This window comes from Juglans regia, chromosome 10, assembly GCF_001411555.2.
Source record: "Juglans regia cultivar Chandler chromosome 10, Walnut 2.0, whole genome shotgun sequence".
Classification (NCBI taxonomy): domain Eukaryota; kingdom Viridiplantae; phylum Streptophyta; class Magnoliopsida; order Fagales; family Juglandaceae; genus Juglans; species Juglans regia.
Window position 1 is genome coordinate 33,644,886 of NC_049910.1, and position 18,464 is coordinate 33,663,349.

Genomic DNA, 18,464 nt, shown 5'->3' on the forward strand with positions numbered 1-18,464 from the left:
GAATTTTGTGAATAATTAGAGACTGATATTAGATATAGTTTTAAAATATATAAATTTTATGTACTTTTTTTTTAAAAAGTATTTACGTAATTTACCCATATTAACTGTACAAATTATTGCTCATTAACCAAATAGATGAATAATGATATTCACGTAATCTTTTTTAGAACTCGTTGTACTCCAACTTTAACTCTAACTCCAACTAATGAATAATGATCTATATTATACGATATTTATATACTATACGATATTTACACACTATGATTATTCTTTTGATATTATTCTATGCTATATGAGCATTGGGGGACGGAGTAGAGCCGCAGCCAGTGAGTCACATGCATTATTATTTCACTGCTGGGCCAGCTCTCAGCAGGGTTAGGATTCAAATTAATTTGCTGAATGCAAGGTTGTACTATTGGAAAAGGGAGAAATTATAGCCCCATAATTCTGAAAAAGCATGCAAAACATGAGAAATGAGACCAATCCGCTCCCCATTGTTTTAAAAAATATGAATAAATAAAATATTTATATATAAAAAAAATTAAAAATTTAATAAAAAATTCTACTATTTTTTTAAAATAAAAGACATGATATTTACCCAACTATAGAAAATATAGGTTAAAAGAACTTTTTGTAGAGATACTTGAGAAGACAGGAAAGAGATTGAGATAAGTCCAGTACTTGTAGATCTTTCGGTACTGTAGTCTGTCGTGGCCTGTGTTTATTCAAAATTCATATCATGAATAATAATTGATATGACCCAAATGAGACCAAACCAATTAATAATTCAATGGCGATCAGTACATTATTCAAAAGTGAGATTGCAAAAATGAAAATAGGCCCACCATCAACGTCACCACGGCCACCATCGCGACAATTTATGCATGCATGCATGCATGCCATCCGTCCTAGCTAGGTGGTGGGACTTATTATGCCTTTTTTTCTTTTTTTTTTAAAAAATCTTTTTCTCCCCGTCATCCTCCCTACTTCGATCAAGCTATTTACGTTTTACCATATATTTTTACTGTTTCTTAATCAATTGCTACGGCCCTGTTAGGCCTATAATCAAGCCGAGTTTTGTATGTTATTGTATGACTCTTATTTTTTTTTTTTATCACAAAGAGATCAATGGATAGTAAGTTTTGTAAGGTGAGGTGGCAATTGTCTTGCTCACTGTCTAGTTAAGATTTCTCTTAAGCTGGCTGAGAATGTGATTGAGATGGTTGTAAGTCCATCTGTATAATCGTGTTTCCTCTTGTTTCTTTATAAAATTAGAATTCGTTTCAACAAAAAAAAAAAAAAGTCAAGTTTAATAAGTTTTTAACTAATTAAAAAATTAGAATTCAAAATTTTATTTAATTTTTGTTTGAGTTTGACTCGATATGTTAAATTCGAGTCGAGCCGACTTCAGCTCAAATTTATTGTTATTATTATTATTATTTTAATAAGATTTAATAATTAATAAATTAGATAAATAAAAAATTTAATATTAAATTTATACAATTAATAAGTAGATATTCTATTGAATTATAAGATTTTTAAAAAATTTATAAATAATTAATATGGGACGAGATCAATTATTTAATACTGTTTTTCGATTTGATTTTACTTTGTACATATACTGTTTTAGAGTTACTGTTGGGAGACTCGCCTTCTTTAATTTATGTAACCCCTTTTTTTTTTTTTTTTAATAAAACTAGAATGACAAATGTGAATAGAGTGGCATTTATTGATAGATTGAAAATAAATTATAAAAAAATTGTAAATGTATAGTTATCTTTTTTAATGGTAATATTTATTAATTTACAACTCAAGTTTGGAAGAACGTCTCCCAAAGTTTGATTCCAGCTATATATATCTCATATATATATATATATATATATATATATATATCATGGAGAAGTCTTTTGAGTTCTCAATAATTTTACACTTCTAGACTTACATGACAATTACTTCTAACGACTCGTACGTGACACCTACGCATAGATGGGTAATCACTATGTTCCTTAATTTATATCACTTATTTTATTTTCTTGATGTGGGGGTGCATGCCATGTGCCTTATTAAAAAAATTTAAAAATATATATTCAAAACAAATGTTTTAGATTTCTTCTATTATTTCATGTTTGTGTTTTAATTTTTTTTAATTTTTTTCAATAAACCACGTGGCAGCCACATCAAGGAGGTATAGTGAATGAAATAAATTATGGGGCTTTCAGTACATAATACTGATATAAATATATATATATATATATATATTTTACAATATAATTTTGGAAGTATAATGAAACTTTGCATGCCCCTAGGAAGCAACGCATGCATCCACTCATTCAATATTCTACTATTAAATTCACATTAAAAATATATATATGTAATTAATTTGAAGTTATTAAAGGAAGAACATGAATATTTGTAAAGTGGGTCATCATGATTTTCATTTCAAGTTAGTAGAGTTGCAGTTTTCCTAACACATATCTTTTTAGATATCATGTTAACTCATGCCTTTTTTAATTTTGTAATCAATGGATTTATAAAGATTATTTAAGTACTTTAGAGAAAATGTTAAAGGGTTAGTAAATTATCATTCTTGATGGTCAATGTTCCTTTTACACACTATTAATTTAAAGAGCTTTTAGCTCTTCTCCAATCGAGTTTATAAGAGTTTTCATCACTGACAAGAAAACAATTAAAGGAGATAAGTACGGACCGGGAGAGAAGATCAATATTAGGGCTTGTTTGGATAAAGAAACGATCTTATTTCATCATTATAATTTTTTTAAATTTTTATACAAAATATAATAAATAATTTAATTTTTTTAAATCTCAAAATAATAATAATATTAAAAAATAATATTCTAACAATATTTTATTTAACTCATATAAAATCATCTCATCCCATCTTACTATATATTCAAACAAGCCCTAAACCAAATTTTGGAGATTAATGCATCATATTAATATTTCTTAAGGATTTTATTTATTATATTGTGGCTTATTCATATGATAGAAATACTTGAAGAATTAATAAAATAAAATTTATAAAATAAAATATTTTGATGTGATACCTCATGATATTGTGTCAATACCTACTTTTTTAAATATAAAATATATATAATATCTCACATCGAGTCATGCCATTTAATAAATCTATTTTTATAAAATAGACAGAATATATAGTTCTCCATCCATATATAATAGGTATCATTCAATAAATTATTAATTAGTTCTTCGTGGCACTCACAAGTGATCTGCTTCTTTCTAGTGCTTGTTATATGAAATAGAAAGATATTGTATATATAGAAAGTGGAAGGCAGATTTGCTTTTACAAGCTGGATCATAGATTCATATATATAAATTCCATGCATGGAAAGCAAAAGGAGAAGCAAAAAGGGGTATAATTATGCATGCACGAGCGTCTGCAACTAATTAACTAGCTAGCTTTAATTTCCATACCCAGTACCCCTTTCCTATATAACCCATTCACCATCGAGTACTCACATATACAAATAATTAATTAGTACTACGTGAAAAAGATCTGCAGGTAGTAGTCATGGAAGTAATTAAAAGATCATCAGTGCTCAAGCCACAGCTCAAGAAAAATTTGTGGAAGCCAGAAGAGGACTTGATTCTGAAAAGTTATGTGGAAACTCATGGTGAAGGCAACTGGGCTACTGTCTCCCAGAGATCGGGTAAGAATTCTTTCTTCTTTCTAATCTACTTGATTAATTTACGTACACCATGATCAGTAACTCTCTCTCTCTCTCAGGTTTAATGAGGGGAGGAAAGAGTTGCAGGCTTAGATGGAAGAATTACCTGAGACCTAACATTAAACGAGGTGAGATGTCCAAAGAGGAAGAAGATCTTATCATCCGAATGCATAAGCTTCTGGGCAACAGGTAATTGTGACAGCTTGTTTACTTTCCTTTTTGGTTTTCCTGCAAAACCGGCCCCCAATTCGACTGGAAATCTTTAGTTTTAACAATCCCATTACTCCCTTCGATCCGTTAAAATAATCGAGATAATTTCTCACACCGAGTTAAGCAAGTAGGAAAGCACAAAATTAACAGGCTGCGCTGGTGGATCAGCTTCGATCCGATACAGCCAAACCAACATATATATATATATATATATATATATATATATATATACTGGTCACGATTGGTCAACCTTTTATTTTGTTTAACGCAGGTGGTCACTGATTGCTGGTCGGATTCCTGGTCGGACAGATAATGAAGTGAAGAACTACTGGAATACCCATTTGAACAAGAAATGCATTCCAGGTAAAAGAAAAGCAACCGACCCAGATCACCACCACCACCAACATGAGGAAAACGACGAGAACCTGAACAAGAAAAAGAAGTTGAGTCCATTGTGTCACTCTGAGTCCAGTGGAAGTGCGGATTTGATAACGACAAAATCTATAAGTTTGGATGGAAGGAAAGAAGAGAAGGAGGCCGAGAGCAGTACTGTCACAGACCCCACCTGGATGGAGATCAACACAGACAGCTTCAACTATTACATAGATGATCAGTACCCAATACTGCCCGGAAAGAATGCAACTTTCGTTTTTGACGATGAACCTCTCACAGCTTACTTGGATTCTTTTATCTTGTTTGAATCATTTGAATGCGATGGGGGAGGAGGCGCAGTACGCACAGATGCAATCAATCATGTAGTGACGAATAATTACTAGATAGAATCATGTACACGTACGGTACAAATTGTATTTTCTGATATTTCATCTGTGTGCTAGATGTCATATATATACTCGTTAAAAAGCTGATGTTTATCATATAAACGACTTCAATAATTTGATCTTGATCACGTCTCAACCATATTTTGGGATCATGCTCAGCCACCTGATATACTAAAGAGCACTTCCATTCTTGGTATGGTGGCTAGGGGTGACCATCCCCAGAAAGTAGTAGCAACTACAATGAGTTATCATGAGCTTTTCCCTCCTCTGTTGGAAAGGTACTGAAGATGCAGTTGCAGTACTGTGATCGTGTCTTGTTTGCATGTGATTCATGTCCATCTTTACTTTTCAGACGTGCCCTCCAACCTAGAAGAAAAGAGCGGTATATTTGGATAACGAGACTCCAAGAAATTATTAATACAACTTTAAATTTTTCTCAATATCATTCAAATTTATGTAATTATTACAACTTTAAAATAAAACAAGAAAATTAATATAACTTTTTCAAATTTTAAAATAATAATAATAAATAAGTTTTTAACTTTATAATATTTTTATTCTTTTTTTCATAAATTTCAAAATTTAATAAAATATTTTAACTCAAATTATTTTACTACTATTTATAGATGTCTAAATAATCTCTTACAACTCAGTAGTGCAAAATTTAGGACAAAATAATTAAAGGTTAAATAATGAGTGGGAAAAAAAAATTGTAGTTGCCAACGTGGTATTTCTATGAGAATGTCTCGTTAATTTATGTACGCACCCAAGTTTGGGTGAAATCACCGCTCCTAGATATCAAAAATTTAAATTTATAGAAAGATTCAATTATTTGTATTATATTTTTAATATGTATTTTCTCAATGAGTGACCTTAATATATGAAATATTTAATTAAATTATATAGAGTATAGAGTTAGGATTCAAATTCAAAATTTCTACTATAATATCATATGGAATCATCACTTATCTTAAAAATTTAAACTCATGAAAAATAATAGATTTAATTATTTATATTATATTCTTAACAGTTATATGACAATTTATAGGAAATCTAGTAAAAATAGGGACCTCCTTCAAAACCATTCAGCCTTGCTTGCTTTGAACCTCTGGTATGTAAACACAATCTAGTTTAGATATAAAAATTGTTTCATTTCATCTTATTATTATAAATTTTTTAGATTCTCACATAAAATATAATAATTCAAATCCCAATAATAATAATAATATTAAAAAATAATATTTAAATAATATTTTATTCAATTTTTAATTTTAATTTTAACTCATCTAATCTCACAATTCAAAACATACCAAAGTCAATTATGTTGATGGAGCCACTGGCAGGTGTTAAGAACCCCCCACAAGAAATTGAAAAGGAACTTCATTGAAAAGGAAATTGAGAGCATTGACATTGGCTTCATCAAAGCCATCTTCAAAATTTGATGAAAAATATATATTTTTCATAATTTTAATACCTCCCTATCCATAACCCACATTGAATTAACTATTAGATTAATCAAAATAATAATATCTTTAATTTTTGTTTCATATTTTACAATTACACAATTCAAAGAAAGTCTAACGATTAATAATCAAAAATTAAACAAAAGGCATCCCAGATGGTATCGACAACCTTTTTGCTGTCTTGGAATTAGATGGGAGCATTAGATTTTTTAGCTAATAATATTATATTATTATAACAAATAAAAATATTGTAACTATAACCTTATAGTATTAACTTATACGAATTTCATTGAGTTATTATTTAAAGTAAAAGAACAAACTATTATATTACTGCATGTACACCATTTGTGTAGGAAAGAAGTTGGTTTTAATTTTTATAATAAAATATTACTTTTGATGATGAACAATACATTTTCAAATTGTACTTAAAAATTTATATAGCTCAAAGTTCAAACTTTTGCATTTTGATGAAGGTAATGTAGATAATTGGATCAATATTTCTTCAAATTTTGAAGATATATTAATTTTTGATGAAACTAATGACAATGCTCAGAGTACGTGATGCAGTTTTCAAATGAAACGAAAAATTGGCTTTGCTGAATTCCAAACTCCAAACAGCAGATTAAAAAAAAAAAAAAAACTCCAAACAGCCAATATTACATTAATCGAACTCAACGTGCATTGTATATAGTCAAAGTGAAGATTAATATACTATGATTTTATCATCTCATTCATAAATATACCACATAAATAAATATGATTAGAAATGATAAAATCTAAAAAAAAAAATTATGTTGTAGAAAAACCATCATCCCTCCACTCTCTCAAAGATAAAACACCCATTACCTGTTTGCAAAAGATGAAAAAATTTCTGGAGCAACACCAGAAGAGGAAGAGCAAGAGATGTGAAACAAAAGTGAGTCGTTCCCACCCTTAACAAATCTGTTTTTCTTCTCATCTGCCTAAATAAAATAATAATAATAATATAACTAAGGTCATGCTACAGCTACCGTTAGGTGCTCTCGCTGAAAATGTAGTATTATTTTACTAGTGTTTTGTTTGAATTATTTTTTATATAAATCTTTTAATACTTTTCAATATTTTAAAAAAATAAAATAAATTTAAAACATCATTAAGAAAATACTTTCTTAATAGAAAGTAAGAAAAATATATTAAAAATATTTTTTTAATTACGAAATAAAATAAAAAATTATTAAAAAATATATTTTTTTTATTTTTTTTAAAATATTTAAAAAATTTATATAAAAAAAAAAAACTTAAAAAAATATCTAGAGCCAGCGGAGGCTCCCCCGGCAGATCTAGCATTTTCCATTAAACTATACAAGACGAGATATTTTGGCTTGGCACAGCTGGTAAACAGGGGATATCACGCATCCCTAAAGGCTGATGTGACGCCCCCAAATTGCATCTTGTGCGGCACAGAACGGACGTCACAAGACATAACTCTCACTCTCTCATCACATCACATCACATCACTCTTGAGAGCTCAGCAAAACATAAGAACCACAAATCCAATGCTCTTTGGCGCCATGTGATACATATATAGCCGGATGAGAACGTCAACAAAGATACAGTTTATCGATTTGATTTGATAGACCCATTGATATGGTCGGTGGTAAAAAAAACACAGCAATTAATTACACGGAAATAGAGCAGTGAACGGTGTTTGTACAGATCTGAGACTAGAAAGCCTATAAATGGAATGGAATAGCGGGGGGCCACAATTACAAGACGTCGTCATCTTGTTGAGGGTATAAAAAACCATCATCAACAGGCAATGAGGGAGGGGTTCCAGGAGGAATGGAAGCCGCGCCATTCTCACCAGCACATATGCACAAAGCCTCTGCATCCCGGAGGATTGAATCCAGGTCAATGTGACCACTCAGTTCGTTAATGAATTTCAAGAGAGTGTCGAAGTCCATCTGCTCCCCCATTATTTTACTGCGATATCGCTTCAATATTGCCACACATACGTACAGGTGTAGGTGCTCCGACAAATAATGAGTCCACAATACCTCCCATAACAGCATTGTTTTCTCGTATTCAAATTCCCTGTAACAAAATAAAAGTGTGATGATGCTAGCTAGGTCTTCAATCTTCATACAGGTGGGAACTGAATACAGTTCAAAGTTACATCGAGAATCAATGACACTCGGGAATAATGAATTATGACAGCATCTAGTCCCGTTTGTATACAAGAAGTGTCTCATCTCATCACATTATTATAACTTTTCTAAATTTTCACGTAAGATATATGGAACAAAAAAACAACTAAACCAGCTATTTAAATTAAGGAACTGACCTTTTGAATTGTATTAGAACCCAGCGAAAACAAAAGAAATAGTTGAGGCAGTCATTCTGCTTAAAATAGTTATGCAATGGGCTGTCTAACAACTCCACCAACTGCAACAAGGATAGTGAGATAGTGAGAATTCATTAGAACTAAAACTCAGAACCAACCGTTCTATCAGCGAAACACTTTCACTGTTCGCCACTGGGGCACCAAACATTCATTCACACATCCAAAAATTGATCAAAAACTTGAAACATAGTATTTAGTTTTCAATGATTTAACTGAAAAGCACACCAAGAAAAATGTTGCCTTTCTCATCATATATGAGCCTGCATTTACTGATATTAACAGAAAGGAATTCCTTTGATCATATTATGCCTGTTCAAGCTAAATATTTGTCCAATTAAACAAAGATTCCATTTCTTAAGTTGATATTGGGTCGTTGAAGAGACTCACTTCGGTAGCAGATCCTAGATGTGCCCATATTGGCTGTCTAAAATCCACCAAGGAGCCACATTGAACCACACAAATATTCATAAAGAAGAAACTGGGACACAGACAACCAGTAAGGCGACTACCCAAAAGTTTGTACTATATAACATGTGAAATTCGAGTAAATGTCTAGAAATGATTAACCACGTAACTTTTTACTATATGGTTCGTACATCCAATCATATATGGCAATTAAGAGTTCACAGTAGCAATTACGCGAATGACGGCATCTAGCGCTCAGCTCAGCTGGATGAAGTCTTGCTAGATGCTTTCTTAATTGTACTTTTTTTTCCCAAGAGCTATCTTGAAATAAAGATCACTAAGAAAATTCCTAAAAACCACTTGGCATGACAAATAAATAGCCACTGCATCTAAAGGAAATTTCATAATTTTAAGTTTCATCCAGCACTAGCTGTTCCACTGTCATGAGTTGCAATGAAAAAGTTCCAAATAGACAAAAGAATAAACTAAAATAAACATAGTGGGAAAATAAGCCGAACTGTTCAAAAGATATAATTATCAAAAGACACTCCCCCTCTCACAAAAAAAAAAACCCATCTTAAAACATTAATATTCTCAGTTGGCCAGGGAAGCAAGCTGAAATCCAAATAATCAAGTTGATAAATCAAGGAACAATATGTTTAAATTTGACATTTCCACTAGTACAACATTATCCATCAACTGATTTGTTTTTTACAACCATATGCATGAGAGAGAGAGAGAGAGAGAGAGAGAGAACCTTGAATACTGCAAAAAGTTGAGAGTGCATGCCATTTTGGTCACGATTGAAATTGGGTCCAAGCCGATCCATCAGCGCAACAAAACACCAAAATGCCTCTGACTCGTCATCCATTACAAACAATATTGGGGACAAGAGATCACTCATACCCTGCAAGATAGCACAAGAATCTATGATGTGCAACCATATGGATATCCCCAACAATACACAAACAAGGGGAATAGTTATATGCACTGGAATGTATGATGAAGCAATTCAGGACCTAATTACTGTTGAGTGTTGACAGAACCACCATCCAATGACATGAGTTCAGCAATAAGATAACCAACCATTAAGCATTCATCAATTTACTCATGCCACTAGGAACAGTCAATAAACCATAATCTTGGGAAAAATAAATGTAAAGTCTGGAAGGGGATTTATAACTTAAAGCTAAAAAAGATGAATGATAAATACTGGCAAAACATAATGTAATAAAAAAAAGCTTGAAGCGAAAGGAAAAAGGTCCAATAATGTATATCATGCTCACACATGCTAGCACCTCCCCTTATCTCCCATATAACTAAAAAATGCATGTGAACTCCAACACATGAGCACCAAATGCACGTAGGAGCTCCCACTATTGGAACACAAGACTTTTTTTTTTTTTACATGGAATCTCAATAAGGCAGGGTATTTCAAACCCAACCATGGAGAATAAACTCTGAACACACAACTCCACTTGCCATAACCATGTGTAAGGTAATCTAGGAGAACACCTAGTTTGAAAATAAAAAATGACTAATGTCAAATTGAATAATCACAAGGCAACCCTCACACGGGCAATCTAAGCATCATCGTATTGAATAAATATTTTTCAAAAGCTCAAGTAAATAGGAATAGACTCAATGAATTCAAGTTCATATATATATAAAGCAAATTACTAAATGCAGCCATCATTAAAATAAAATTTCCAGCCTTTCTTTAATGCAAGCCATTGACAAGGATTAACTAAAAAAAAGCAAATATTTGGACATTGGACTATTCGGTTGAGTGTTTCTGTGTTGTGTGTTCTGAAAAGTGCCTTTCTGTGTTCTAAAAAGGCTTCGTGAATAAAGATGCTTTAACTCACTTAAATAAATGTCCTTTTAGCTCTTAAATTGATATGTGTACAATAATATATCACCTGTGAGGAGTGTTGCAAAGTAACCCCTAGGGGTTGCCTCAAGTGGTAAAGGTCAGGACTTGGGAGTATGCTCCCCCCAAGTCTAAGGTTCAAATCCCCTTGGGTGCAAACAGTCTCTAGGGGCCATCAGACTGAGCGATTTTCCCCTTAATCACTCAAGATGCACTTGCGGGAAACTTCTTGCAGAGAGCCTGTGCACCCCCGAGATTACTTATGACGTTGATCTCAGACACTCGGTGCCAATAAAAGAAAACAAAGTGTTGCAAAGTACATTGGACTATTCAATGTTCAGATGCGTATGTCTAATCTTTGTATTTACACGGGGAAAACATCAGTCATTACAAGTTTAAAGTTCCATCCTATTGGCATCATGTTTTTCATTGCCCCCAGGTGGGTGCTACATGCATGGCTTTCTATCCAATCATGTAATGCTCCATCCTATACTAACATCAAAACCATAAACAAAAAGCATAACAATAGATCTCAGACTTTTCAAGACATTAGTTAATTTCCATTGAATTTGGAATGTTTCCATACATCTGAGCCAACCAAAAAAATAATTGAAGCATCACTGCAAAATTAATGTCAGACAACAAACTCAGAAATAACTTTTTTAATCAGCAAATAAGATTTTATTGACGAGAAATAGGCATATAGCCCAAGTACACAGGACAGTTCATACGAGAAATAATTACCTGGCAGTAACCAAGATCGAAGTTGTAGAATGAGTATGTCAGCAAAATATCACGCAACAGATTCACATTTGCATTATCATCCCCATCATAGAAGAAGAGCGATCTGTCAGTCCTTATCTTAAAAACAGAAAGAAAAAATATTCAGGAACTCAAAACCATATCCTTAAATGTATCCATTGAATTCAATTTGTGCATTTAAAAACACTGGAGCAAGTTTATGCCTACCACATCTTTTTCAATAAGGCCTTTTCTCTCCCTAAATTTCGTAAATCTTTTTGCCTGTTCAGGGGAGATACTCTGCATAGGAAGATGCACTCATATATAAGACTTTCTTTATAAAACATGATCAGGAGAAATATGAAAAATTTTCAACAAAATCACAGGAGCTTGAATTAAGAAGTGGCAAGAGAATTCTTCATCCATACAGTACACAGTGGAAGCCACAAAGGGAAGAGAAAAATTGAACATCTCATATAAATACTTTTTGTCGTGCCAGAGAGATTCGAGGATCTGTTACAAACCATATGCACACTGCTTGTAGCATGAATCGGCCACAGCAATCTGCTATGATATTCTGGAGTGGAAGTTCACAAAGTGCCTAACAGACCAGCCTAAAATCCAAGATAATATATCTAGAACTTAAAAAAAATAACAGAAAAATAAGAAATATAATCTTAAAGGAGATCTCTTGAAATGTATTTAGCGCTCATTTGGGCAACTCTCCAGCATCTTTCTAATCTGTCAAATGAACAGTCCTTTGTATACATCAGTCCATTGATGATAAGGAGTTGGGAAAGCTTGAGCCCAATTCTGAAAATGACGTAGAATATCCACACTTGAAGCTCACATAACGGGGACTTCACAAACATAATTACATGTGCTTGAGAGCATGCAAATCAATGAAAATTAAACTCCAAGGCAAAAAGGATGGCAAGAAGTACAAGAGACTAGAATTCATTACAAACCTGCCACTGAATCTTTATGGTCTCATACTGTGTCTTTTTAAGGGACCTAAGATATTCCCTCTCAGCATATGTTGAATCATAGCGATGGTATCCAAGCAAGAATGCCCATACCTATATTCATTATTGAGATTTCAACGAACATGATGCATCTTCTATTACAAAAAAAAAAAATCACATATCTTAGATACTATTATGTGCCTACCTCCTTCCGTAATCCATGCTCCACTCCCCCATAAAATATTCTCTTTCTTAAAGCTTTTGAATCCATGATTCTCCCTTCAGAATCCAAGAGCATGGACCACTGCAAAATGATTACACGTGTCTAGGACTTTTCTTTATAAGAAGAAAAGAAATCAGAGAGAAAACCACTCTTAAGTTCAGAAATGGATCAGATTTTAATAAAGTAGAGGAATTGTTTTTGAGATACAACTTCAAGTTTATGAAATGACAGAGACATCAGCTTGATGGAATTATCATTGCATTTATCAAAGAGGACCTATCTTCAACAAGGCTCAGCTCTTACCTCATCAGGCCCCAAAGGTGGCAGCCGTGGTTTTCCCCATACCAGTGTTAATTTATCAACCTGCCAGAAAAGATGTTGACTTGAGATTCCAAAATGGAAAGAAAATCTTAAGCCATCAAGGTAAAAATTGCATCTTTGAACTTTATCTTATCTAATAAATCATAAAGAGAAAAGTGTATCACAATTACGTAGTTAGCAATCGCACATTGTCTGTTAGTTATTACTAAATGTAGCAGAATGGTTACCCTTGACCAATTTAATCAAAGTCTTCTGTACGTACCATTTAAATTTCAATATGTACCTGGAAATATTGGACAGCAAGAACTGAAACTCCATTCAAAAAGTTCGGCTAAGTCTTGTATCAGATAAGTGTAATAATGAGCACATTGCACCTCATGTTTGTATCTACTTCTAGAATTTAATAAATGAGTCCATCTATGCTACTCCATCACAAACAAAATTGAGAAAGTCTTGAAGCATATCACATTTTCATACAAGAAAAAAAATACAAAATCATTGCTTGGTGTGATGATCTAAGTAACGTCTGGGCCCCATACTCCAAAAAAGACTAGTAAATGCTACAATTGGAGCTTGTTGAAATCATTTTAAAGGAAAAGTACTTCTTTCTCCCAAGCAACGTGGAGTCTCATCCTCCAACTTCTTATACTTAATACAATGCAGGGTAGAGTTATGAAAGTTCAGTAAAACAGAACTGGCAGGATAAGAAAATATAATTATATAATGCAACTAAATTGCAAGTGTCATACTAGATTATCAAGAAAGAGTTCCACTCCAAAAAAGAATACTAAGCAGGGCACTGAGAAACAACTCAATGCATACTTCAATGGTTATTACATACTGAGACTTGTTTATGATCTGGAGAATGAACTGAAATCTATCAACATTTAAAGGTGGAATATGCTAAGACAGAAATTTCAATTGCTCATACAAAAAAAAAACACACAATTTTCATGGCATCACTTTCACTGAAATTACTATTATTACATTTAATTAGAAAATATGAAAGAACAAACAAGATACTACCAAAGGATCTGATGCCACAGGGATTTCTTCAGGAGCTTTTTCTTCAATATTGGATGTCTTTTGAGGGCAATCAAGGGAAGACTGTTTATGGCTTCTCCTCTCAATTGCACCATATCCATTACCATGACTTTCACGGAAGAGTTGTGAAGTTGTATCCCGGGCAAATTTGGTCACAAGAGAGAATTTTTCCAATACCTGAATTGAGAGATCTCGAGCAGGATCATGGACCTTTTGCCTTTGCATCACATTGTTTTGAGAAATATTGGAACTCTCATTACGAACCTCACCATCAGCTCTCTCCTGATCATCTTTTAAAGGGGACTCGCCAACTGAAATGGACATAGATGGCTCGCTAGCAAGAGAAACAGCCCTAGGCAGCTCCAAAGAAGACAACGTTCTCTGGGTAAAACCAATGAAAAAAATATGATAAAATGCAGCAGCTTGCTGTTGGTCAGTCCATGATTAGAGAATCAACACAATAAGACAAAGCCAAACCAAAGTTTAAAAGATATACTCTAATTGAGGGAATAATTCCCAAAAGCTAACTTATAAACTTCCAAGTATTCTGTGGAAACTACCCGTTAGGTTACGGCCTAGTGGTTAAAGGGGGGACGGGGGGTGGGGGGCAGGCCATGAGTTGTACTGTTGTAGACTCTGACATTATAGGTTTGATCCTGCACTATGATTTCCAGCGGATTATCTGATACACGGTTTAGGTGTGTGGGGTCAAGTATCCGAAGTTTACTGCCCATAGGAGGATCTAAATGGCCCTGCCTTGATGAGCATCCAAAGATTCATGTTCTCTCATGTGCAGGCATCACTGGCAGAGAGTGAATCTAATGAGCAAAGATAGTTGTAACTGTACCAACCAGCCAAACAAGTAAAGCAGTAAAATGTGCACCTGGAGAGGATTTTGAAAATCATTCACTAGAAATACATTTGAATCTTCTGCAGACCTGGGTATTGATGAAATGAAAATTAGAACAATGGCAGAAGATACTAACACTGAAACACACCACAAGCACAAAGTGGTGATGATAATTGAAGAAATTATGATCATAGTGAGATTTCATAACATCTTAATAAAAATCCCTCTTCAATGCGAAAATATTTTTCTGCACACTTTTATTCTTAAAGGCTCTGAAGAAAAAAACCTGGAGAACTCTTGATATATTGCATCAGTAACCAGAATTTGGACCAGATTGGTTCCAAGATCTTATTCTTAAAAAAAAAAAAAAAAAAACCCAAAAATAATAGAAGCAATACAGGTAAACAATTACCAACCTCACAAGAAAAACATGTTGCTTTATGGTACCAAGAAACTCTTTGACTCCTCCATTGTAGAAGTAAAGTGGAGGAAAAGCAAGTCCTGCAGAAGACTTCCATTTACACATTATAGAAGTACAAGACAGTGAATCGATTTGGTCATGCAGCATAGAAGAAACGGATAAAACTGTTGCAAACTCGTTATATATGAAAGTAGAACTAATAAAAGAAATTAAAACACAAAAAATGCAAAAGGAAAATAGCCCAAAATAAGTACCTATATAGAGTACAGAGAGAAATGGAGAAATTGAATGCACCAGTGGCTACATTGAACACCCAATGTGCATAAGTTGTTTGAGATTTTCAGACATCAAAGATCTTAGAATTGTTTTCCAGGTTAAACATATAGTTTTCATAAACATATTTTGCTACTTTCTCGAAAATATACATCAAGCCTCTTTTTGTGACGGAGATATGTTCATACAGTGCGCTGTATCTATGATGAGGGACCGATCAAACGAGAGAAGAAGCAAACAATAAGTCGAATCCGAACTACCAATCCATATAAGCATTACCGAAAATACTTACATGGTTAACATAAATGATACAACTTCAAAAACATTGTAGAGCATTGCAAATATTTAACTCCACTCAAATAATGCCAGGTTGTTTTACCTGATGACAAAACAACGATAATGTACTGCCACCCGAGTGCCGGGGTGTGCCTCCGAATCGACCGCACCTCCGTAAAAGGGACTGGCCTTATGGTATAAAGATTCCTATCTACGAAAAAGCCACACAGCAATAAATTCAGAAATATATTTCTCTCATACACATAGCTCTTGAAATAAAAAATACAAAGCCAACGACCTTTCTCAGACAGCTTCGCATTCGAGCTTTGCCCGTTGTATGGAATCCACGTCTATCAATTACATGCACGCACACGCAAAAAAACAAATGAATAAAACCGAGGCATGCAACAAAAACAAACAGAAAACTAGTAGTAATTACCATAAAGAGAGAAGAGCCTTGCTTAATCAGTTTCAATCGCCCACTGATCCTCTCTGAAGCGAACTGCGTCGGATGAATTGTCACATTATCCTTCAGATAAACGATTTCGGCACCGTCGGGCTCGCTCGACCAGCTCTGTTTGCGGCTATTGCTTCGTACCATGCTCGCCGACCCCTGAAACCGAATTTAAGAAACAAAAACCCAAATCAATTTCACCGATTATGCATCAATTGCCGCTGGATTAGTAGCCTAATGTTCGGGAATCGGGTTTCGCAAGAATTGAAATGCAAATCACTTATTGAATGCAATTTCCATCAATCGAAGGATTTGATGCTGGGTTCAGATTGGATGGGATCGAGAAATGATTACTTGTAGCTGTGACGCTGCATAATCCGCGTCGTCGGACAAATCTTGTAGCTCGGTTTCTTGCATCGCCAGGGATTTGTGAGAGAGAGGGAGGTTTTTCTTCGTCACGAAGGCAGGGCCTGTTTGCGAGGCAGCAGAGATAAAAAAAAGACAGAGAGGAGTGGAGGGACCGACCAAGCAAGTAAGATTGATCTGTTGTTTTTGGAGGAATCAGGAAAGAGCACTGCTACATCTTTACATACACGTAAGTACGAGCAATCTATCGGGTTCTCTGTAATTTTTCCTGAATTTTAGTTAGAAATAACATTTTTTATAATTTTATCTTTAAATTTTATTTATATTTAAAAAATTTCTATATCTCATTCTTTATTCTTTTTATATTTTATTAAAATAATATTTTTTTTATTATTTTTTTATTCATTTTTTTTCTCACTTGCATTTCCATTTCCATTCTTAAGTATTAACTTTTTTTTATCTTTTTCTCTTATTTTCAAATATCACATTCAACTAATTTTATAAATATTTATATGATTTTTTTTCTCAGGTACAGTAATAGTTTTCAAACTATTATCAATATTAAAAATAATAATTTTTTTTAATATATATACTTTTCAATGCGATGGTATTTTTAATATGATTTTGTCTGCATATATAACGGTAATATTTGATTTCTATTTGTCTAACTGTAACATTTTTTATCATTTTCTACAACGGTAATATTTTTCCCCTTCTCCAATGGTAACACAACACATCTTCTCCGTATGACGATAATAACATTTTTTATTATTTCTCCAACGGTAACAGTTTTTGTTATTTCTCCAATGTTAAAGTTTTTTATCTTTTCTCTAAATGTAACATTTTTTATCTTTTATCCAAAGATAACATTTTTTTTCATTTTTCAAACAGTAACATTTTTTGTCATTTCTCAAAAAGTAATATTTTTTATCTTTTCTCCAAGTAACAAGTATACTTTGTGAAAATGAAAGCATGAAAATTAATTCCCAACAAAGATAATGAATGCATCAAAGTGGTTATCAAATTAAAGACCAAACTGAGCAGTAGAATCACAAAGAGTGAGAGCAAACTCACAGCCCTCAAAATCAGAACAATCGGGATGCAAAATCATAGATCCAAATGGTAAGTATACACTTTGTGAAAATGAAAGCATGAAAAATAATTCTCAAGAAAGATAATGAATAAATCAAAGTGGCTATCAAATTAAAGACCAAATTGAGCAGTAGAATCACAAACACTTAGAGCAAACTCACAGCCTGCAAAATTGGCATCTTCGATACGGATGCAAAATCATAGACACAAATGGCAAACTCTAAACAGATCATGAGAGACCAATAAGAAAAATCAGAGCCCCAACTTTGTAGAAGGAAGAAGTTCGAGTTGGTGCTACAAGTTCGAGTAGCAGAATACCCAAATTTATAAATCACAAGCCAAGAGAAGGTGTAAAATCAAACCCAACAAAATCAAGTAAAGCACGGCTCAACATCAATAAATCACAGAGTAATCACAACTTTAAATCACAAATAAAGCACGGCATCGATGGATGTCAACAATGAAGCATGCAAGGTGTTTGTTAGGAAGAAGATGAATCGGCACAAAGCATCCCGTTGCGTGAGAGAGAGAAGAGAGAGAGAGAAAGTGTGTGTGAGCACATGGGTCTTACCAGTGACGATGACGGAGGGGTTGTCGGATGGGAAGGCAAACAATGAT

General features: G+C 33.3%; 2 protein-coding genes across 3 annotated transcripts; one reads left to right on the plus strand and one right to left on the minus strand.

The window, feature by feature from the left end:
* The first annotated feature begins 3,274 nt into the window (after window positions 1-3,274).
* Window positions 3,275-4,793, plus strand: LOC108986199 (transcription factor MYB82-like). Its single transcript, XM_018958734.2, has 3 exons — window positions 3,275-3,689; window positions 3,767-3,896; window positions 4,189-4,793. The coding sequence occupies exons 1-3, from the start codon at window positions 3,551-3,553 to the stop codon at window positions 4,691-4,693; spliced, it is 774 nt and encodes a 257-aa protein (XP_018814279.1). The 5' UTR covers window positions 3,275-3,550; the 3' UTR covers window positions 4,694-4,793.
* A 2,884-nt stretch (window positions 4,794-7,677) lies between these two features.
* LOC109003112 (TBC1 domain family member 15-like) lies at window positions 7,678-16,967 on the minus strand. 2 transcript variants are annotated; one of them, XM_018981105.2, is made up of 15 exons: window positions 16,743-16,967; window positions 16,374-16,547; window positions 16,233-16,284; window positions 16,038-16,145; window positions 15,381-15,465; window positions 14,998-15,052; window positions 14,097-14,495; window positions 13,053-13,112; window positions 12,732-12,830; window positions 12,530-12,640; window positions 11,790-11,861; window positions 11,565-11,681; window positions 9,705-9,854; window positions 8,483-8,583; window positions 7,678-8,232 (listed from the first exon to the last, which is right to left on the minus strand). In XM_018981105.2, the coding sequence occupies exons 1-15, from the start codon at window positions 16,803-16,805 to the stop codon at window positions 7,905-7,907; spliced, it is 1,974 nt and encodes a 657-aa protein (XP_018836650.2). In that variant the 5' UTR covers window positions 16,806-16,967; the 3' UTR covers window positions 7,678-7,904. The 2 variants fall into 2 exon arrangements, with proteins under 2 accessions (XP_018836650.2, XP_018836649.2); XM_018981104.2 differs by having other exon boundaries at window positions 14,292-14,495; window positions 16,743-16,911.
* Window positions 16,968-18,464: the final 1,497 nt, after the last annotated feature.

Coding starts and splice junctions, on each gene's coding strand:
- LOC108986199 (XM_018958734.2), top strand. CDS start 3,551: ATGGAAGTAATTAAAAGATCATCAGTGCTCAAGCCACAGCTCAAGAAA. Junction 3,690..3,766: donor TACTGTCTCCCAGAGATCGG/GTAAGAATTCTT, acceptor TCTCTCTCTCAG/GTTTAATGAGGGGAGGAAAG. Junction 3,897..4,188: donor CATAAGCTTCTGGGCAACAG/GTAATTGTGACA, acceptor TGTTTAACGCAG/GTGGTCACTGATTGCTGGTC.
- LOC109003112 (XM_018981105.2), bottom strand. CDS start 16,805: ATGCAAGAAACCGAGCTACAAGATTTGTCCGACGACGCGGATTATGCA. Junction 16,548..16,742: donor ATGCAGCGTCACAGCTACAA/GTAATCATTTCT, acceptor ATTCGGTTTCAG/GGGTCGGCGAGCATGGTACG. Junction 12,831..13,052: donor CACCTTTGGGGCCTGATGAG/GTAAGAGCTGAG, acceptor ATCATTTTGCAG/TGGTCCATGCTCTTGGATTC.